This window comes from Xyrauchen texanus, chromosome 5 (assembly GCF_025860055.1).
Source record: "Xyrauchen texanus isolate HMW12.3.18 chromosome 5, RBS_HiC_50CHRs, whole genome shotgun sequence".
In the NCBI taxonomy this organism is placed as follows: domain Eukaryota; kingdom Metazoa; phylum Chordata; class Actinopteri; order Cypriniformes; family Catostomidae; genus Xyrauchen; species Xyrauchen texanus.
This window is the reverse complement of record NC_068280.1, coordinates 8,909,946-8,932,555: the sequence shown is the minus strand read 5'-3', so window position 1 is coordinate 8,932,555 and position 22,610 is coordinate 8,909,946. Positions and strand designations below refer to the sequence as shown.

Here is a 22,610-nt window from a genome sequence, read left to right as displayed (position 1 = left end):
AATGCAAATAGTTGTGTCCCAGCTAATAAACATCCACTTAAGTACAGGTGCACTCTTCGTTTATTAAAATAAAAAAAACATTTAGGTGGATTACAACCCGGAACTCCTTGAACTGGAGGCAAAAAATTTTAATCTGTGATTCTGGCTGAAGTGTACTGATCCATGTATTTATCCACTGACTAACAAAATCCCAGTAGCTACTGACAGTACCAGATGTACGGATCAAGTTATCAAATTATGTGAAATATGTATTGTAGAGCTCTTATTTTGGTTATCAAGACAGTAAGGTTAGGCTACTTGAAATTATGCACATAACCTAATTAATATTCATGAGTTTCGCCACTTCGTGAATTTTTTTGCCACTCATTATGTTTACATGCAAATGAGCTTGTGATTTGCCACAAATGCTCTCCAGAACAGCAGCTGCAGCAAAATTGGAAAAAATGAAGAGTTTGTGGCAAAGCTCATTTGCATGTGAAAATAATGAGTGGCAAATGTATTTTAATTTTAAACATTAGAATGGGAAACGGGATGAATATATAAAGTGTAAGCATTTTTTTCAAAGCATGAAGGTCAGCCATTTTGTTAACTAGCTGCATGTGAAGCATGTGGTTTCCCTTTGTTTGAAATGTCTTCTATCTGCAGTACCGCCAGTGAACGAATGGGGTACCAGAGACAGTACTCACACTGAAAATAAACCTGTATATGAAACAAATAAATAGATATTTGCATTAAGCAAGTAATTCAAGAGTGCTATTAACCCCCATTTCGGAAAACATAGTGCTCTCTTTTCGCTTAAACTATGGAACACAACAATTTTCACTGGACTAAGAACCTGACTTCAAAAATGTCAAATGTGGTGGGACAAATATGAAGGGAGAAAAAAAAGCTCAGAAAGCGTTGTAATTTAAGTAGATTTAACTAGCCCAGAGCATAAGATTAAGAAATGTATTTGTGTTGATGTGGCAGACAGAGCATTGGCTCCTCCTCTTCTAAACCAGGTTCTGAAACGGCACTCTGGCAGACAAGAAAGACGGTATTTGCCGAACATCCTAAAAATACCTCCGATGGATGATGTGGTCTGAAGAAGAGTCAGTGTAGATTGACGAATCCACAATGACACAGATAATTACGCGGTATGCGCTTTATAAAGAACATACTTAAATGAGGAACACTTCTGTGACATGATAAACAATTGTTGTTCTGGAAAAGGAACGAACATATCCCTTGGTGATAATTTTCTAAGATGTATTATCTAGTTAAAGAACAGTTTTAGCGAATTTGCATGAAGCAGAGACATCGGAGAATTCGGATGGACTAAACTGCTGTGTGTGTGTGAACTGAATAGAGTAGTCTTACACGCGCCACTCTGTGGCGTTTTTGAGTACTACGGCAGTTTATTTTCTTGTCGTGTAGCGCCCCCTTCAGGCACAGTCAGTTGAGACCATCTTGGAGCAATTGGGACCGTCTTTTTCTTTTCTCACAAAGTGAGACAAACGTACTCGTTTTTGTCCCAGAAAAGACAGTCAAGGCAATTATGGCAAATACGTTTATTGAATTAAAACATAGTTATTATAATAAATAAAACAAAAATACATTATAAATAATGTTTCATAATTATTTAGATCCAATGTGTTTGATTATTCCACACTAACTTTAAAGGGATAGTTAACACAAAAAGGAACATTTTCTCATCATTTACCAACATGCTATCACAAATGTGTACTTTCTTTCTGCTGCAGAACACAAACGAAGATTTTTAGAAGAATATTTCAGCTCTGTAGGTCCATACAATGCAAGAATTGTGACCAGAACTTTGAAGGTCCAAAAGGCACATAAAGGCAGCATAAAAATAATCCATATGATTCCAGTGGTTTACTATACACTGATGAGCCAATACATTATGACCACATGCCTAATATGCTGTTGGTCTAATGCTTTATGGGCCCATTCAGGTCACCATTCACTTGCATTGTATGGACCTACAGAGCTGAGACATTCTTCTAAAAATCTTAATTTGTGTTCAGCAGAAGAAAAAAACACATACACATCTGGGATGGCATATGAGCCGAGGGTGAATAAATGATAAGAGAATTTTCATTTTTGGGTGAACTATCCCTTTTTAAAAAAGAATATTGATGAACTGAGTAAAGATAAGTTTCAGATCATGTATTTAGTGGTTTCTGAAGTTTTCTACATAGATAATGTATTAATCTGTGCAGAGATCATAGGGGAGAATGCTATGTGGGAGCTGTAATGTTGTATTTAATTGTACACACAGATGGTAACATTGGCACACATGGAAAACAAAAAGTGAAAATGAACTGCAAACTAATTATGTTTATAAATTACTGTAACCATAGGCAGAATGATGAGAAAACTTTTGCAACTTTTGTACTCATTCACACAAGCAGACACATACACATGGGTGTTTATACAAAATGTGCAGAAGGAAAACCTCAAAGCCCCAACTCTGATTTTCAAAATTCACTGATCATTTTAATCAGTGTTCTCTCCGTTTCTTATTGAAGTGTAATTGGCCACTGAAGTTAAGGAGAGCTAAGCAACATCTAAAGCACCAGTAAATACTGGCATGTATTTAAACTGTTGTACCTGTTTTGGAATTATCCGTATTCAGTATACTTCAATTGTCACTTCAGAGTCCTCTGAGACTTGCTTTGGCAAGGTAAAAATAATATACTACTAAAGAATCTTTAGTATTTAAAATAACACTAGTATACCCTTACAGGCCCTAAGAGATGAACACTTATTAAACACTTTGCATGTTCAAATGTATTATACAACAGTTAGTTCCAGTCCTCTTATCAGACTGGACAAATGGTGCTCCAAAAGTGCTGATATTAAAGTATAACAGCACTGAGATGCTCCATTGAGAATGTCAGAATCATGCTTTCTTGCAATGGCAAATGTGCTAAAAGTGTGCTAATTGTTTTAATAAATAAGGCCAATCCAGTAAGCTGCAGACTGCAGTGGCAGTGCAATCCTCCAATGTTCTGACCAATGTAAATATTTTAAACAGCTCAAAGGTGTATCATAGATGTTCTCATGGAGGACAAAGGGAGAGGTTCAGAATCAGAAAGAGGACGTGGGCACAAGTTCTGTTTACAAATGCCTGTGCACAGGACTATTTACCCATGAGGCCTGTACAAGCAATCTTGCTCACTAAAATCAGCATTTGTCGCTGAAGAATGGGGGAAGGCTTTTTGTAAATTTGTTAAAGGTTGTGTGACAAGAGATGATGATGATTTCCAGAAAGGGTTAAAAGGAGTACAAAGACAAAACTTCTTCATAGCATGCACAGCTTAATTATTACAAGATGAAACTTTGTAATTGTTGTCTCCTCTTTCGCCTTTACAAGCTATTTATTTTTTGCTCATTTTTTTCACAGGTTGCTCTCCAGTGTGTCGGTACCAGAGGAGGAGATGGGATGCAGACCTCCGTTATCGTTGAGCCTCTTGGCACGGTACGTCTCATAGTGAATGTTATGAGTGACCTCCTTCAGGTCCTGGAGATGAGACCTGAGCACACGATAGCCTTTTTTTATTATTAAGTCACTGATAATATTTAGAAAAGTTAATGCAACATTATATAACAGATTACTTATAGGAGACATTTAGTGAATGTAAAAATAAATTTCAAACTTAAAAAAAAATATATTAAAACTCTTAATTTGTTAAGAAAGCAATAAACATGCCATTGATCATTGTAAAATAACAAATACAATTTAATACATCACCTAATTAGGAAATCCCGAAGTAAAGAGAATTCGCAGTGATTTGGGTTTTCAACTGCAGGGACAGAAAAAATTACTTTTGTCAGAAATTATATACCACTGCAACATTCTGAACAAAATACTGTAAAATTAGACATTCTTTGTATGCAGTGCCTTTTCAGCCTCATAAAAGGGTAATAAAAAAAGAGTTGTGTAGATAAGAATTTTTGGGATTTTTTACATTTTAATAATGTTCTGTATTCCATCAGGCATTATTATTTCATCTTATTACAAGACTACTTGCCAGATAAATATATGTATATCAAACATTTATTTTAGTTCGCACAGTGATCCAAGAAGGAGGAAAGATGGCTCGTAAATAAACAGTCTGATGTGTGGGTGTGGAAATATCAGGCCGCTAGATGTGCCATTGACCAATCAGAATTGAGTATTCCAGAGTGCCGTTTAATAAGAGTTAAAGGAATGGTTCACCCAAAAATGTAAATTCTTTCATCATTTACTTGCCCTCATGCCATTCGAGTATGACTTTCTTTCTTCTGCTGAACACAAATGAAGAGTAGATTAGAAGCACAAATTCTTTAGAAGAATATCTCTCATTAGCTCATTAATAGCTCATTGGGTCCTTAAAATGCAAGTAAATGGGTGCCAAAATTTTGAAGGTCCAAAAGCACATGAAGGCAGCATGAAAGTTATCCATGTGACTCCAGTGGATAAATCCATATCTTAAGAAATGATATGCTAGATTTGGGAGAGAAACAGATCAATATTTATGTCCTTTTTTTTACTAAATCTCCACTTTCACATTTTTCTTATTTTGTTTTTGGAGATTCACATTCTTTGTGTATATCGCCACCTACTGGGCAAGGAGGAGAATTTATAGTAAAAAGGGACTTAAATATAAATCGGTTTCTTATCCACACCAATCATAATGCTTCTGAAGATTTGGATTTAACCACTAGTCATATTGGGTTACTTGTATGCTGCCTTTATGTTCCTAGAGAGCTGAAATATACTTATACAAATCTGTGTTCAGCCGGAGAAAGAAAGTCATACACATCTGGGATGGCATGAGGGTGAGTAAATGATGAGAGAATTTTCATTTTTGAGTGAACTATTCCTTTAATAATGCCTCAACATACTGATAATGCTCTTTTACAATCTCTGCAGGAATACCCATAAAAAGCAGCCATGTGACATGCCTGCTGTGCAGCAATAGGCCAGAATGAGACCTCATCATCTCAGCTGTACTGAACAAACTGAACGCACAGCCTTTTTTCAGCCTAATAGCATGGCAAAGCTTTACACTGACCGTAGAGCATTCGTATACACTAAAATTGACAATTGGGTTGTGGGGGGGGGAGGGGTCCTCAACATACACAACAGAAAAGATTGTTTGATCATTCAAATTTGGGGTTTGGATTAGTTGGATTAAACAACACAATTATGAGTTCATAGGTTTACTGTAAGCTAATAAATAAAAGAATATTCAAAACTATTATGGAAACTATTTAGAGTTTAATGAATGATGCCCCAGGTCTTTAATTCTGTTTCAAATCAGTTAAAAAAAGAAAGAACAGTTTGAAGAGTTTTAATGTTGGCTCTTTATTGGTGTCCAAATAGAACTGTAGATCAGGTAAAGTGGAGCATGTATAGTACTTCCTAAATGCCACAGAGTAATACATAAATTGTTCTGCTCACTTACCCTCCACCACTCCCCAGGCTGTCTTCCTCCCCAAAACTCGTTTGCCATTGACCTGGTACTCTTTATCACTTCCTACCACAGCAAAGGGCATGGACTCCTGTAATACACAGATTTAATGGGACAAACATAATATGTTAACACATGGGCTAACATAGAGACGTAAAGAGAAAGAACAACATGCAAGACATGGCCAGTGAGAAGACGTAAGATTGGGAGAGAAGTAAGGACAAGAGAATAAACAACAACTGGAAAAAGCACTAGATGGACAAATTAAACCGAAACTCTTAGAACAGCTTTATTATTAATCATAATTATTGTCACATTGTCACAAATTACTCATAATTTGTGCCTGTATTTTGCACTGCCAATTTAGGCCATGTCCACACAAATCCATTTTCCGTTTGAAAACTCAGTTTCCTAACATCATCATTTTCCAAAGTATGCAGTAATAGAGATTGTCTTAGAAAGTCTCAGTTTTCGGTGGAGGAGAATGCTGTTCTAGTGTGGATAAGAGGTGTAAACGTAGCAAAAGCAATGCGCTTTCGAATGAAAATGGATTAGTGTTGACGTGACCTTATATAAATGACCTTTCAATCTACTAAATACTTGTATATGGCTGGAATGACTATGAATGTAAACTGTAACTCATTGCCATATAAGTGAAAACAAAATGCAATGCTCTTACCCTGATCTTATCATTATCACTCTTATCCTCTGTGTCTTCATCGAATTCTTTCTGTGGATAACACTCAATCCCACACACTTCCAGCTCCTTCCTCACCTACAAGGAATTATGGAGAAACTTTTTCAAAACTTTGCAAGAAAACTGATTTCATATTAAATCACCATTTGAAAAATACAGACTTATCACTGACTGTAACTGTATGATATAGAATGAACACACAATCAGTTCATAATTCTACTAGAACAAGTCTGTTTATTTCTTTGTTTATCTTTTTATTGTCATTCACAGTCACCCTCTGTTTGAATTCAGTTTTCTCATCCAGAGTGAGCGTGTCAGACTTGGCGATGACAGGAATGATGTTGACCACACGACTCAGATGTTTCAAGAACTCAATATCCAACTGGCGAAGCCTGAGAGGGGAAATAAGGGGAAAGGGATAGGATTAATAGGCTGATTGGAGCTGATTTTATAACAGTGACAATGGTCTTCCTAAGGCCTCATTTGCATATGTCAGTTCAGTCAAGCAGTCCAGCACATCAGTATAACTGGCTGAATGAGACACACTCATGCATATTTCCATAAATTAACACAACAAGCTTGTCTTAATTAACACAGCTGCAACTGCAAAAATTTTTGAACTACTAGATTGTGAAATATAGATTTTTTGATGTATCTCAATCTTTGTTTGCACTATTTTGATATCAATTCTTAAATCCCAAGATCAATCTTTCCCTTTATGTTGCACGTGCAACCAACTCTCACGCTATGCAAATAAAAAATGTCTATGATTGCCCACTGGCTAATAAATGTTCAGATTCCACTCACTAGTGATTGAGTACTATATTGGAGAAGAAATTATTAGGTTAGAAGTCCTTTTAGGCTAATGCGTGTTGAGAGTAAAATTTTGGTTTAACTCGTGTCCAAAGACGAGATCCACGGATCCATTTGACATAGAATAATGTCTGTTTAAATACAACAAAAAAGAAAAACACTTAATTCTAATCACACATGGATACCCTAAAGAAACCATGCACATCTTTTCTTCTTTTCTCTTTACATGTGCTTACTGGCTGATGCTGCTTGTCATCACATGTACATCTACATATTAATGTAAATACTTGTAAATAGTAAAAATTATGCAAGTAAACAATAAAAATGTAACAAAACTATGAATGCAACATAATATATGCAATTTCAAGACATTAATTGATTGAATGACTGAATCAGAAAATTTGTCAAAAGCTTAAATGTGACGAATTTGATGAAAAACTAATGGTAAAATATAATTTGTAAAATTTAGATTTTCAAATTGTACCAAGAAGTGTTGCCTAGGAGGTTTCTTTATAATAAAGAGCATTAGCTGAGAGAAAATGTATTTTATATGTAAGCAAATTAGACATCTTAACAGAATTGAACACATATGAATCAATAACAAATCAAATAGAGATCGGAAATTAATCGAGAGTTTGTTAATCGGAAACAAACTGATTTGGGAAATCTGTATCAATACCCAGCCCTATGAACTATTGAAAAAGTGGTAGGGATATGACCCACCCGTCCCACCCATAAATGACGCCAGTGGCAGAAGCTATGTAACATTATGTGAGGTAGTCTGAACTCACGAGTGTCCGGTTGGGCATATGAAGTACAGGCAGCAGTGCACTCTGGTATCTGGGATCCGTTTTTTGCGAGCAATGTTCACTTCTTCCTTCAAAAACTTCTCATACTGTTCATTGATGTATTTGGATATAGGCTCCCAGCTATAAACACAAAGGAAAAAGTTTAAGTAGATGCCAAAATAATTGCAAAAAATTCAAAGATGTGGCATTTTGAAAGCTTATTTTTATGTTAAAGGAGACCTATTATGCCCCTTTTTACAAGATGTAATATAGTCTCAGGTGTCCCCAGAATGTAACTGTGAAGTTTCAGCTCAAAATACCCCAAGGATCATTTATTATACTATGTTGTAAATGCCTGTTTTTGGGTGGAATCAAAAACACGCTGCTTTCACGTGTGTCTCTTTAAATGCAAATGAGCTGCAGTTCCCCGCCCCCGATATAGAGACAATGGTAACTTTAGCTGCATTAGTCGTGGAATCAGCTAACAAGCACATTCGGAAAGGCGATTTGCAAACATTCACAAAATATAAAGTGCGATACTTACATCTTCAGGATATAAAGCACGAACAGTTGGTACTGATCCGTGCTTGAGAATCAAATTTTTTGAAAATCCTGCTTTATATTGACACTCATTCACAAAGCAGTCCTGTGTAAAATGATTTGCACAAACATACACAAAATGTTGAATGTTTTGCGGCACATTTCCTTCAAAAACAAAAGTTGTCCACTGCGTCTTCAGTGGCTCTGATGTTGGGAGTATATGAAGACTCTTATGTTCACTTTTACAACCAACAACAGAACACTTATGACACTTACGAATCTGAGACATTATTCTTCTCACTGTAACTCCTCCAGTGCGGAAATAAATGTCGGACTGTGTGTAGATCACTCAGGCGAGGATCTATGATAATATGAGTCCGTCACCAGTCGTGGGTGAGGCCTGCTCTAATGTGATGTCACGTTAGAGCAGACATGAAAACCATTCATTTTCACACACTGTTTTAGAATAATAGAAATATAAGAAATAGGAGTGGGTGGACTTTTAACATTGTAGGGTGGTTGTGTACACACACTGCTGACTCACATTTATGTACAATTTCACAAAAAGTGAATTTTGCATAATAGGTCCCTTTAAATTATTCAAAATATTAATAGTGAATAAAACCAACACACATGTAATGGGTTTACTCAAAAGCAATTGAGTGACACAGAAAAACACTGTGTCCCATTACTCAGAGATCCTTGACTTAAATAACTAGGGGTCAGTTGCCAAAACAAATTCACATTTGGCATTTTGACAAACAATCTGAGTACTGTATCAGTGTCCAAGGGAAAAGAGTGCATGTAGGTAGCAAGCAAATAAAAAGATAAAACATTGCCCTTCACACCTGTACCATGTTTTTAATGCCTGCTAGTAACAGACAAAATGAAGCATACAGCTGACCTAGATTCCTTCAATTGACACCAATGCCAGTCTACTTTCCCTGTTCAGTGTGGGATTTGTGTTCCCAGAAGCATGTAATGGCATTTTGGATAATCTGCACATGCCAAAATGATTGAAAATTAATTGCCATCCTTATTTTGTCATTAACAGAGAAATCACATAATACTCACCAGTTATCATTGTTGATTTGGTCCCCAAAGCCTGGTGTGTCAACGACTGTTAACTTCATCTTCACCCCTCCTTCCTCAATCACTACAAGATCAACATTTACCAGTTACAAATCCAAGATGTTAAGATTAAAATGATTGTGATTATATATAAAATACAGTTTAAAGTGTTGCATTTATAAAAGAGGATAAACAGGGTTAGAGTGGTACACACACATGTAAAAAGATCTTTCTCTTTCCTTTTTGCCAATTCTGGAACAAATTTACAGAGCTTTAAGAAATATAATATTTTCAAATGCATGTAATGTTAAGAAACTTAGTTTTTGTAAAAGCACCATAACACTTGACAATTCACAATCCACTTTCACTGTATAGAAAAGAAAAGCCTGTACATTCTCCAAAATATCCCCTTTTGTGTTCCATGAAAGAAAGAAGAAACTAGAACTTAGAAATCTGTATTTTTTTTTTCATCATTTAATTCGAATTTTCATTTTGACATGAAGGAATTGAGGTTTTTCATAAACAAATTAGCAAACGCTATAGTTAGATATTTACGTTGTAAATCCACCAAAGGCTGAATGATAAAGACAAAAGATGTTCATAGCGCTTGGCTCAATGTTGCTCCCAATCTGATCAGCTGCACATGTGTGCATGCTCCAAATGAATGTGACTGGCTAGCTTAACCTCGTCCATCATGCATGTACACGCTGGCTTAATCCAAACTGGCCTCGACGTTGTACGCATGTTGATAAACAGTCTCCATTCTTTTCTTAAAATGACCATAATAAAGCTTTAGTTATGTGACAGTTATGGGTGCTTCATATCCCATCATATGTATAGGCTATAAAAGGGAGAATCAAACATCCACGGCTACATCTTTTACTCCATGATGATTCAGATAGATCCCTGCTTTGAATTATTGCTTTGTTCTGTGACGTGTTTCAAGTGTACTGCATCTATATCTAAAAATTATCATTTTGACAAACATTGCGAGTTGAATTGTAATAATAAATCATTTCATATTGCTCAGCATGTACAGCTAGAGGGGGTCGCATGCTCACAAAGTGCTGATTGAAATGGTGAATGCAGATTATCAGATTTTATAATGCAGCCTTTTGCAGATTAGTAATTGCTGGTGGCTATATTGCATTTTCAATCTTAACTCAATCAATCGTCCAGCCTTAATAGATAACATACTGATGTTTTTTAGGTCAAAGTCTGAAGGTTTCCCCAGAGTTTTTCTATATCTTTTTCTACTTCTATTTTTTTTACGTCCGTAACGCAAGTTCAATCCCCAATATAAACTGGTGAAAAAACTTTCTGATGTCTATCTGCAGGGGTTTATGATTATATAAACCAATTGTTTTAAATAAAATGAGTACTGTCTAGATAAACTAGATAATTTCTAGATATTGATTTCTAGATAACTTTCTAGATATAGACTTGGTTGAGATAAAAATAAATACATTGGCTAAGAAGTATTTTTTGCTGTTTTCATATGTTATACTTATTTGTGAACATCTGTGTTATATGTATAGAATTACATTTACAATTTGTTGTCACTTCCTGTGTTGAGCCGTTTTTTGTATAATGAAAAGAACTTTGATTTCTCTAACCAGGTTGCCTTGCATTCTAATAAATAACATGCTATTTGAATCATGTTAGAGTTCATTTTAGTTGAGTACATTTAAAATTTGAAAAATCAAACGTGAATCGTTCTTAAGTTTAAAAAAATTGTTCTTGAAATTCTACATGATTCAAAGACATCCAAACAACACCTATAACTGAAGCACTGTCACAACAATATTACATAAGGGTCTACACACAGTCAACACATTTCCCTTTGATGATATAACTAACCTGTTAGTGCCACCATTTGTATACTTCAGATACCATTTAACTTTCCAGCTGTTCTCTTACCTATAATTATTCACCATCAGGGTATTCCACAACCAGATTCCTAACTTTCCCTAGGCACAACACATGGCAGTCTAGACACTGAACTGTTTTTCTCTCTTACACAAGCACCTAGTTCTAGGACCTTAACAAACTGAAACTCATAGGCTGTTAATGACACAAATGTTCTGAAATGGCTGAAAGTCAACAGTGACAAGCAGAGGTGTATTGATTATTATGTGCGCAAACGCTGACTAAGTCTTAATTAGCCTATGAAATCTATTTCTGTCAAGTGAAAGGACTGCCATTTTGAAGCAACCCATATCAACCATTGGTTACATACTTTTTAATCCTGCTTTGAATCCTATACTAAAACTAAAACACTGTTAAAGCAATAGTTCACCCCAAAAATGAAAGTTCTGACATCTTTTACACAACTTCTTGTCATTACAAATGCATAATATTTTCTTTCTTATGTAGAACATGAAATAAGAAGTCTAGAAGAATTTCAGAGCTGCTCTTTTCCTAAAAATGAAAGTGAACGGAGACAGAGCGGGTGCTGTTGATCTCTAACAAATGACAAAATCACACCATAGAAGTAGTCCATTTGACATATGCACTACTTTCCAAGTCTTTTATATCCATACAATAGCTAAGTGTGACAAACAGACAATATTAGTTGTTATTTATTGAAAATATTCCCCTGTGCAGCAGTCCTCAAATCCTTGAAGATTCAGCTGAACTTCTCCTTTTGTGATCCGCTGAAGAAAGAAACTCAAAGGGAGTTGGACAACATGAGGATGAGTAGCCTAAATGATGACAGAATTTCCATTTTGGGGTTTACTATTCCTTTACATGTTCCCTTACATGTTACATGTTCTCTGTGCAAGACCTCTTACCATGAGAAACAGATTTAATCTCTACAGTCTTTGGAATCTTCTCATCACGACTCCAGCCCGAGTTTCTCCTGCTCACCTGTGACTTGAATAGTGTATTCACCAAAGTGGACTTCCCCAGACCACTTTGACCTGAGAGATAACAAAGGAATGGTGAAACAGATGATGTGAATAGGAACACACTATGAGAACAGAAACAAACTGCATTGCTCTCCAACCCACCAACCACCATGATGTTGAAATCAAAGCCTGTCTTCATGGTCTTCTTCCGCATCTGCTCGATTATGGTGTCTATCCCAATGTATCCAAGCAGTGCAGATCCTCGACCTGACCCTTGACCGTCACCCCCTCCTCCCTGGGGTGAAGTCACAAAGGGGATGCTGGATGGCAGTGCCACATGAGAGGGCTTGGCTGGGACGGCTGGTTTAGGTCTCACTTCAGGGGGGACAATTTCTGACATGTCTGTATGAAAGAGAACATGATAAACTTAACCATTCAATAGATATTTATCTATGAATGCACTGGAAACCTCCTATGTTTTGAACCAATGTTTTAAACTGCAGTATAAGAAAAAGATCATAACAGATCTCAGAATAATGTGGTTCATTGGAAAAACAAGAAGTATACTGTATGTACTACAGTGCTCCTATTTCCCATTCTACTCCAAATTAGATGCTCCACTGAGTTGTCGGGCCATTTTAATGCCATATGCCACCCAAATAAGCAGCAAATACCGGAAATTAATGATTACAGAAGTCACTTAATTAATCTCGTTGTCGGATTAGTCGACCTTTCCCACGCACCAAGATGCTCTTTTTAAACACCAACACAACCCCAGAAGGGATTGTCTTCACAAGCGTCATTGCATATTGTTAAAGGATGGAGAGGAAACCAAGTAAACGCATCCGTGGTGCATGCACACATAGCCTACACTTCCAATTTTCACATTTAGTAATGCATTTAAAGCTACGTGTTCGTAACTAAAAATAAACACGCTTTCGACTTACCGATGTCGGTTCTTGTATCGATCCCTTTTTCTGCTTCGCGCCGTTTTAATCTAGCTATTTTACAATCTATCTACAATCTAAAAATAAATCGGCTACGAGGCAGTAGTTGCACAGACCTTAGGGAATGATTATATGCCCAGGTACCTCTGTCCTCTCCCTCTCTTTCTTTCACTTTGTCTCTCGCCTTTCTGTGCACCGCTCGATGCCCTTCATTCCTTCCTCCACCCTTTTTACCCGTTACCAAGGAAACTAACGGAAAGACTGTGTGATGCAGCGCGCATGCTCACTGGGTTTTCGGGTCGCAGGTTGATGTAGTTTGACATTTCTGTCTTTAACCCACAATTGTTTGTCTGTGATTGTTACAGTAAATTATATAATATCATTAAACATAAAGAATTGCGTTATAAATTCAGAGAAATTTATATCATACTAGCATTTGGTCCGTTCTTGTATCAAACACAATATAATGGTAGGCCTCCGGGTTCAAGACAAGCTAACTCAATTAACAGTATTTGTGGCATAATCAGGGTTGGGAGTAACGGAATACATGTAATGGGATTACGTACTGTATTTAAAATACAACATTTTAGCAACTGCATTCCACTATATGTACAATTTAAATAATTGGTCATTTGGTATTTTGATAACTGAAGAGATTACTTTGCATTTTATTGTCCTTTGCTTAATTTAATATTTAATCTATTTCAGATGGAAAACATAAATACATACAAATTATGCAATCCAAGGAGTGTATAAACAGGGGTGAAACACTTTTTTAAAATGTGTTACATTCATACGAGCAGACAGATTAGGTTTGAAGCAGCAGAAACAGAAATAAACCTGGTGTAAACACTTAGCTTTATGCTAAGCTAAAATGCCACATCTGGCCATTTTACATGGACCTGTTACCAGGCACATCATATTTCTTTATCACAAAAATCAACATTAGATCATCATTTTTGTTTCTCTAGTAAGAACTTTGATATCTGGGCAAAAATCTTATTCTATTGTTTTTCTGTAAAAATATTTAAAAAAAAAAAAATACATTTGCTTTATCTTGTTTTAAAAGCCACACTGCATAAGATATTTAGACCTTTTTCAGAGAACATATTTTTTAAGATGAGTGTATTTTGTCTTACTGAACTGGTAGATTTTTTAATTTGTTATTAACTTGTTTATAGTCAAAACAAGTGAAAAAAATCCAAAGTATTTAGATTACATTACTTACCTCGAGTAATCTAACAGAATATGTTACAAATTACATTTGACAGCATTCTGCAATCTGTAGTGGAATACATTTAAAAAGTAACCTTCCCAGCCCAAGGCATAATATTGATTTACACAACAACAACAAAATTGATTTGTCCCTCATTTATTAAGAAAAAAGAATTGTGGTTACTTTATGGCTTTTACAATGGAAGTTCATTAACATACGCATAATTTCAAAAGCAAAGCCACAAGATGTATACTTTCTATGTGTTATTAACATGATTTTAGTGTGATAAAATTGCTTACCAATCTTATCAGTGTAAACTTATGTGTAATATTACAACTTCGTTGCCATGACAATGAAACTCTGTAATCCCGGTGTTAGATACTGTGTAACTTTACAAAGATAAGATTAATAAACTATTTTATCACACTAAAAAAAATGAAAAAGCAGTAACGCGCAGGTTGTCCAATTTACGAAATTATATTATTTGTGATCTACACAACAAAATTGTTTATTTTCTAAATTAGTTTTCTTTGATTTCGATTAATATAATTCTAAAAAATGTGCACTCTCAAATAAAATTATGCAGTGTGAATGTCAACCAATCAAGTTTGTTCAACAACAGCACACAAATAATCTTTGCTGCTAGTTAAATTTTCTTAATTAAAGGTGGACTTTGTGTCATCGTGGACTTACACTGACACTTAGTGGCTTGGATGCAGCATCATTTAAAATCAATAGTTTTCAGTTTCAGATGCCATAGTAGAAATTTAGTATTAACAGTCAGCCATTATTACTTCAATCAATGAGTGAAAGTGTCAAATAACAGAACGGTTACTGAGATTAAGAGAGAAGTATTCAGCTGGTCATGTGATGCTAACATGGCAGCCCCCTTGTGTGGACCCTCTCCATGTAGAATAAAACAGATTTTATAAGGTTTCTGATTTGACTAGAGTCTTCATTTTAATGTGAGTGGTCATGATTTCCTACATATATTGTAAAAGGACAATTCATGTCTTTAGGAGTTCAAGTTTTTTAATGAGGAAGCATTACTGAGTGCACCTTTAAAATGTGCTAATGCAACACAATTCTTGAAAATTTTGTCAAAACTTAATTTAATTGTAAATCTACATACTTTTTGAAAATAGATGTTCCTTTTGTGTTGGCTCTACATTAATAATTTGTGTTGGTATAACTGAAACTGGGCAGGGGGCTTGTAGTTTCCAGCATGTTTTACATGGAACTTGATGGGGAGAGTAAAATGTTAAATTAAGTATTATTTTATGTATTTTTGAGAAAAATGACAGCAAGATGACAAAAGAAACTCAACACTTGATAATGTTTAATGATAAGTTATTTTGGGATTTAGATCCGATTCTGATACCATTGTGGTGAAGAGTGGAGCTTTTGCCTGTTGAGGACGAATACTCAAAGAGCTTGCTGTCCTTTTCTTTACTCAGGGAGAAATGTAACATTTAGCATGCTAATGTATGCTATTACTAGCAAGAAGTTAGGTAACTAGCTTAACCTTATTATATAAATCAGCAAAGTGGCAAAACGATCATGTAAAACTAAAGAAATGAATCATGTCAGGTACATATATTACATATATAAAATCACTTTGAGGCTACTTAAATTGGTAATTTAAAAGTATCTTTATTCTATTATGTTGAAATTACGTTTTAAGTTTTCTGACAAATAATTAATTAACTAAACCAAGAAGAAAAATGATGTTGATGTTAATTAATTGATTTATGCTACAAGTAGTATCATATTTGTAGTATGAATGTTAATTCTGTACTTTACATTTTATGCCTTAACCTACTCACATTTCACAGCTTCGTAGTCCCGTGCCTGCCGGTTTCATATGGTCTGTTTACATGTGGGGTGTTTGTAGCATTTGCGTCGTCAACTGAAGCACCGTTGAGTGTCAGTGTAGCTTTTACCTCATAACCTGATTATCTTACTGTGACAGGCCTGTACGCACTGATAAGAGGCATTTCTCAATTTCGCATGGAATGAAACCATTCACAGTTTTTTTAATTGTGTGTATTTTGTGGTATATATTAAACACAAACATGCAGGTGACTCTAAGTCATTAATATCATAAATATAATTAATGTCTTTATAGTTATATCTTAAATAATGAAAATACATGACCATTATCATATTTGTGTGGGTTGTGTTTTTTGGGACTGTGACATCACATTCTGGTCTTCAGTGTTTATGTCACATGATCCTAAAAAGTACCCATAATAAATTTACAAATGAGATCTCTTTAATATCTCAATTGTTTATACTTTACAGCAATACAATAAAATGGAGAGCAAATGGAGTCTGCTTCTAAGACATTTCTCCTGAGAAAAAGACCCCAGTAATCTCACATGCTTCTACTGAGCTCAGATTTACTCTGACAACAAAGTCTACAATCAGCATGCAGTTTTATGGAGAAACATCAGAGACAAAGTTGATACTTAATCGAAATATAACTGAGAACTAAATTACGTTTTCAGAGCTATAAAATAGCAACCTCTGAACAAACATTTTCTTCTGGGCACTTACTCTGGTTTATATATGCTGGTTGCCAACATGTTTACCTTGTGTAGATTATGGTTAATTGTGGAATTATTTCAATTAAATATGATTAAGTGCAATGCATTCATAAAAATGGTTAGACCTTCCATTCTGTATTTCAGTTTTATAATAAAACTAATTTTGTATTTATGATCACGGGAAGTCGGCATGTTGCTTCCGAACATTCCAGTACCCTGCCATTGGCCCCTTCGTGCCGAGTTACTGACAAGCACCATCTACCATTATACATTTTTGCATAGTTTCAAATATGTTTTTTTACATTCTCTTGTGACGTGACCAGATGCCCATTCTGCCAGCAGCGTGGGAGACCCAGATTTTTACTCCACTGGTTATGTTTAGGTTTGGAGTTTGGGGTAGAGTTATATAAAACATGCATTGCTCTTCACTGTATTACATCTTTTACAAACCAGCTCACTTTACAAATCACTTTTGGTGCCCTCTGTAGGTATTTCTCCTAGAATCTGGAGCACACATGCTCTTACATTCAAAAACACTTATTGTTTGCTACTCGGGCCTTGTTTAAAATTTCAGCAAGCACAGATCAAGTTTAGCTCAAGAAAAGTCAACCTACTGTTTCCGAATTCAGTGTGGGATCCGTCTGTAATATCATACCCTACAAATAATACCTAATATATGGGATGTGTTTTGATTTTAGACAGCTCTACATACAGTCCTTTTCCTGTAAGTAATTTGTCTATGTACTCACCTGTAGTCACACATTCTCCAGGACGGGATTCTATCTCAGGTCCACTCCTCATCTTTGCGACTACAGATGGCTGTAATAGTAGGGGGTCTTCTTGCTCTCCTAACAGCAGGGATTTTATCTCTCGAAATCCCCAACAATCTGTAGTATTGAGCTGTTGAATTGAAGGCTCAAATACTAAATTCTTGATGCTGTCTACGCTACATTCATGAGGCTCTTGTTGATCTACATCGAATGTACTTTGTGGCGTCCGTTCAGCAATGGAACTTTTGAGTATTTCAGCATTTGTTTGTGTGTTGATATGTGTGTTTTGACTATTTGAAGAAGGTGTACAAAGCAAGACAAGGGGGTCTTGTTGAACAGCTGCACCATGTTTCTCCTCTCCAACAAATTTTATTGGACAGTTAGTAGAATTTTTTTTCTGCAACCATGTACCTCTGTATCTCCTCGAGAATCTAGAATGTTCTGGCAAGGTTGCTTCACTTGAAGAGGAATTTGAAGAATCTGAATCTGGAAGGTTGCATTTACTTTGGGACAGATTTCTAACATCACTTCCATTACCCCTTGTATTCTCTGATTGATTTGCGGAAGATGACGTTCTTCTCAATGCCTGAGGAATTTTGAGGTATGTAGGTCTACTGTCAGATGTAGAGTCTATTCTTTTTTTCACAGGTCTACAGATTCTGCTCAGCTGACCAGGCAGAGTGGATGATCTTTGGCTCTTCAAAGGGAATTGGAAGGAGCTCATCCGGCCACATTGACCTGATGCATTATTATAATGGTATGTGCTGATGGAAGTGTCGTTCTCTGAACCTGTGAAATGAGGCTTGATCTTAGACTTAGACTCCTGGTTGTTATTAAAGCTGGTTTGATTAAGTTGGAAGGAATTAATAAACATTTCATGGTCCTTAGAACTATCATTGGTGGTGTTACTTGTAGATGAAATTGGTGAATCGAATTTGCTGTATTCCGTTTGGGAACTTGTATTGTCCAGTTCTTGATTTATGGAAGCCTTAGGTGTTGGCAATGAATTTTTAGGTGTGAGGTTCTTCATGTGGTTTTGAGATTTTACACGACTCTTCTGACACATTATGTTAGGCCTTGTTATTTGTTTGGCTGCGCCTAACAATATCTTTGAATGAATGGGCTGTTGTACTTTTTCCACAAGAGTTGGTTGTCCAGCCCTCTGAATATTTGGGTTCATCTCTTCACTGCTTGGCTTGCTTTTCTCAAGATGAGTGAGCTGGGTGCTAGAGTTTATAATCCTCCCAGTTTTAACCAATCCAAGCCGGATTCGTACCAGTGTAGGGTCCTGGGATTGGCGCTTCTTTTGATTGCTAGCTAGATATTGTAGTCTGTTTACACCTTTCCCTACAGGTTTGAGTTTTTGAGGGCTTAAACTTTCAAACTTGGAATTAGATTGATAGAAGCAGATGTTTGAATTTAGTTTATTTAGTGTGTCCTGGTGTGTATGCCTGAGTAATTGATCCTGTCTTTGGCCAGTTTGCTTTTTCTGATACCTTGTGTTAGATATGGGGATTGATCTGGCACTCCTCTCAGTGGATGAAATGGGTATTAACCTAGACATTTCACAGTCTCCTGGCCAATTCTTAGCATGCATAGGAGGGCAATGCAATGGTTTGTTTTTTTCAATAGGTACTCTTGAGCATTCATTTGTTGTTGGCTCTAATTGAGAAATGGTTTTGTTTGACTTAAACTGTGGCAAATTCAGGGATGTATCCACTGTATTGATGATGCTGTAGGACACAGAATGGTGAGCAATGGATAATGGTAAGATTGGAATGACTGGATAAGGTAACACTGAAAACTAAAATAACAGATTTTATAATGCAGTACATGTTATAAAGTAAAACAAGAGACATTCCCAATGACTGTAAAGTTCCAAAGCATGTACACTGGAAATTAGATGTATATAGAAACATACCAGGTTTGGAGCAGTGTCAGTCTGGTTCTGTGGTTCCAAGGCTTTCCCAGTTTGACTAAAAGAGGAAATGTGGATGGGTTTTTTGAGGATGACAGAAGAAGAAAGAGGCACAGGACTAGAGGACAGACTAGTGGGTGAAGGAGATAGGTCAGTTGTAGGACAAGGAGACAAACGAACAGGAGAGTAAGATGAAATATAGTGAGAAGTTGGACTGAGACGAGAAGGAGAGGTGGATAAGGGAACTGGACATGGTGAGAGACAAGAGGGAGATGGCATTAAGGAAACTGGACATGGTGAGAGATGAGACGGGGAAGAAGAAAGAGGGCTAATACATGGGGAGAGTCTTGGCAAGTAAAAAGAGGGTGGGTTGAGGGGAGACGATGGGTAAAGTCTAGATGGAGATACAGATCCTGTTGGTAATATGTTTTCCGAAGGGTCAAGCTCCCCTTTGTTCATTGCAGTATAATACAAAGTCTGTAGAATTTACATAAAAGTTTGAGAATGTCACAAAAAACACATATTAAAGTTCACCCAAAAATTATTGTTCTCTCATTATTTACTTAACATTATGCCCTTGATGCATGTGCAGAGTGTGTGTGCAGTGCATGTAATTGTCTACATTTGGTCTGTTCTCACCCAAAACCTATTAATTCACTTTAAAAGACATGTATTAAACCACACAAGTTGTATGGATTACCTTTATGCTGTCTTTATGTTCTTTTTGGAGCTTGGATGTGTTGGACTCCAATGACTTGCTTTACAAATTCCCATCATATCTCCATAAAATATCTTTGTTTGTGTTCTGCTGAAAAGTCTGCTGATAAGTCAGTTATACGAGTTATACGGCATTAGTGTATGTAAATGACGAGAGAACGATCATTTGGTGGTGAGCTATTCCTTTAAGAAGTTTAATTATTATTTTACTTCAGATTATGTACTGTCCAACTGAAATAAGAGAGAGAAGGGCTGCTGTAGTAGAACTTACATTGAATACACCCACCTAAAAACTTCAGCCATTATTATGTAACAATTTGTGGATTTGATTTTGTAATGGTATGAGTACATCAGATTATGAAATTAAATATAATATTACTGACCTGTGAGCCTGTGATCTGTTTACTGAAGAGAAAAGCAAGAGAATGAAGGGGGAAGAGTGCATCTGGAAGTAGTGGGTACTAGACTTACATTCTCTCCATTCTTCTCATCTGAAGCTCCACTGTCTCATTCACCCACTCTCATCACTTCACACTCGCTAAATGGCAGAATTTGTTAAACTCCAACTTGAAGTGGAAACATGCAGGAGAAAAGTACCTCTACTGTAACTTTTCTAAACCATTTGATTTGTTTACAGTTTTGAATCATTTGTCTGCAGGGTTGGGGAGTAAATTAATACATGTAACAGGATTATGTATTTAAAATACAAAATATGTGTAACTCTATTCCACTACAGTTACAGTTTAAATCGTTGGTAATCAGATTACAGAATGCATTTCATTCAGAAGCAGTCAGGGGTGCTTTACAATGCTATGTGTGAAATGGTGGATATGACGTCACAGAGGAAAAATATATGGTTGTGTACACTATATGGGGTTTTAAAGTGGGGCAACAGAAATGGGTTTAAATTCAGCTAGTTATGAACATTTAGCTTTATGCTAAGCTAATGCTATTTTTAATGCATTTTAAGTGCACATAATGCACCAGTCATGATGACATTTTTTAAATGAAGAAAATCAATGTTCGAACAAATATATATATATATATTCTTTATTTTCTTTTGCTAGTAAGACATTTAATATTAGGGCAATGATATAGCCTACTGCAAAATCTTATTCTTGATGAGAAATCTTTTATTGTTTTCCCATAAAAAACAAAAAAATACATTTGTTATTTATTTCAGAAAATCTATTTTTAATATAAGTGTATTTTGTCTTACTGTACTGGAAGATTTTTTTCACTTGTTATTAACTTGTTTATAGTCAAAACAACTGAAATCTGCCAGCGCACAAGAAGTAATCCAAAGTGTTCAGATTGCGTTAAGTAATATAATCCAATACTTTACAAATGACATACAGCATGCATTCTGTAATCTGTAGTGGAATACATTTAAAAAGTAACCCCCCCCAACCCTTTTAGTCTGTAATGTAACACAGTAATATTTACAATTGAAAAAGAGACATGTCATAATTGATTATATAATTATATAATTTATTGTGTATGTCATCATATGTATGATTGTCCGAAGTACAAATACATCAGTTCATCACTGTTTTAACAGTTTACCCTGAGTGACATGGGTGTGAATCTACAAATGTCACAATCCAAAAATAATGTTGATATCATATGAACAGAAAATTCAGATTTTGAACAAATATGAGTTTCTAACAGATAAAAAAACTGCACAAAATATTGAAACATGACAATAACTAACATATTTCCAGTGCCTCAAAAATCCAAACCAGCCCAATTAATAATACTACTGGAAAAGTATTAATGTGTTTTCAGTCTCTCAATGTCATTGCAGGTTAAAATATCTACAGTAGATTACACAATTTGAAAATAGTTATATTCATAAAAAGTAGTATATTCATAAAAAGTCTTGAATATACTTTAAATATGGCACTTTATTAGAGCAGATGCTAGTAATCGTACCGATATAGATATTCCTACTATACTCTTTTATGATTAATGACAAAGAGCATGATTAATAGTTTAAGTGACCAACAAAATTCTTTTGAACTCACAACATGTGTTTTCTCACAGGTCTTTTCCGGATTTTTTAGGCATTTTCTAAAACGTGACTTGGAACACAATGGTCATGACCTCGAAATGTTTCCTCTTTTCTTTTGTCCATTTTAATGTATGCTCCAATTATTCATGCTTCAATTAAAAAAAAGTTTTCACTCCAATTTTGCCAAATATCTGCAATATGTACACTGTTGCTGACTTGTGAGGGAAGTTTGTGTCATTTTTGGTCGTGCTTTTCC

At 35.6% G+C, this 22,610-nt stretch overlaps 1 protein-coding gene and 1 long non-coding RNA gene across 3 annotated transcripts; one reads left to right on the top strand and one right to left on the bottom strand.

The window, feature by feature from the left end:
- Positions 1 to 999: 999 nt before the first annotated feature.
- Positions 1,000 to 5,063, top strand: LOC127644273 (uncharacterized). Its single transcript, XR_007970631.1, has 3 exons — positions 1,000 to 1,136; positions 3,410 to 3,484; positions 4,922 to 5,063. It is a non-coding gene; the product is annotated as an uncharacterized LOC127644273 (long non-coding RNA).
- LOC127644267 (neuronal-specific septin-3-like) lies at positions 1,544 to 16,288 on the bottom strand. 2 transcript variants are annotated; one of them, XM_052127374.1, is made up of 10 exons: positions 16,213 to 16,288; positions 12,386 to 12,625; positions 12,167 to 12,295; positions 9,375 to 9,456; positions 7,764 to 7,901; positions 6,434 to 6,551; positions 6,142 to 6,237; positions 5,457 to 5,553; positions 3,758 to 3,809; positions 1,544 to 3,539 (listed from the first exon to the last, which is right to left on the bottom strand). In XM_052127374.1, the coding sequence occupies exons 2-10, from the start codon at positions 12,621 to 12,623 to the stop codon at positions 3,404 to 3,406; spliced, it is 1,086 nt and encodes a 361-aa protein (XP_051983334.1). In that variant the 5' UTR covers positions 12,624 to 12,625; positions 16,213 to 16,288; the 3' UTR covers positions 1,544 to 3,403. The 2 variants fall into 2 exon arrangements, with proteins under 2 accessions (XP_051983334.1, XP_051983333.1); XM_052127373.1 differs by lacking the exon at positions 16,213 to 16,288 and adding an exon at positions 13,171 to 13,408.
- Positions 16,289 to 22,610: the final 6,322 nt, after the last annotated feature.

Coding starts and splice junctions, on each gene's coding strand:
- LOC127644267 (XM_052127374.1), bottom strand. CDS start 12,623: ATGTCAGAAATTGTCCCCCCTGAAGTGAGACCTAAACCAGCCGTCCCA. Junction 12,296..12,385: donor TTTCAACATCATGGTGGTTG/GTGGGTTGGAGA, acceptor GTTATCTCTCAG/GTCAAAGTGGTCTGGGGAAG. Junction 5,554..6,141: donor GTGATAATGATAAGATCAGG/GTAAGAGCATTG, acceptor TGTGTATTACAG/GAGTCCATGCCCTTTGCTGT.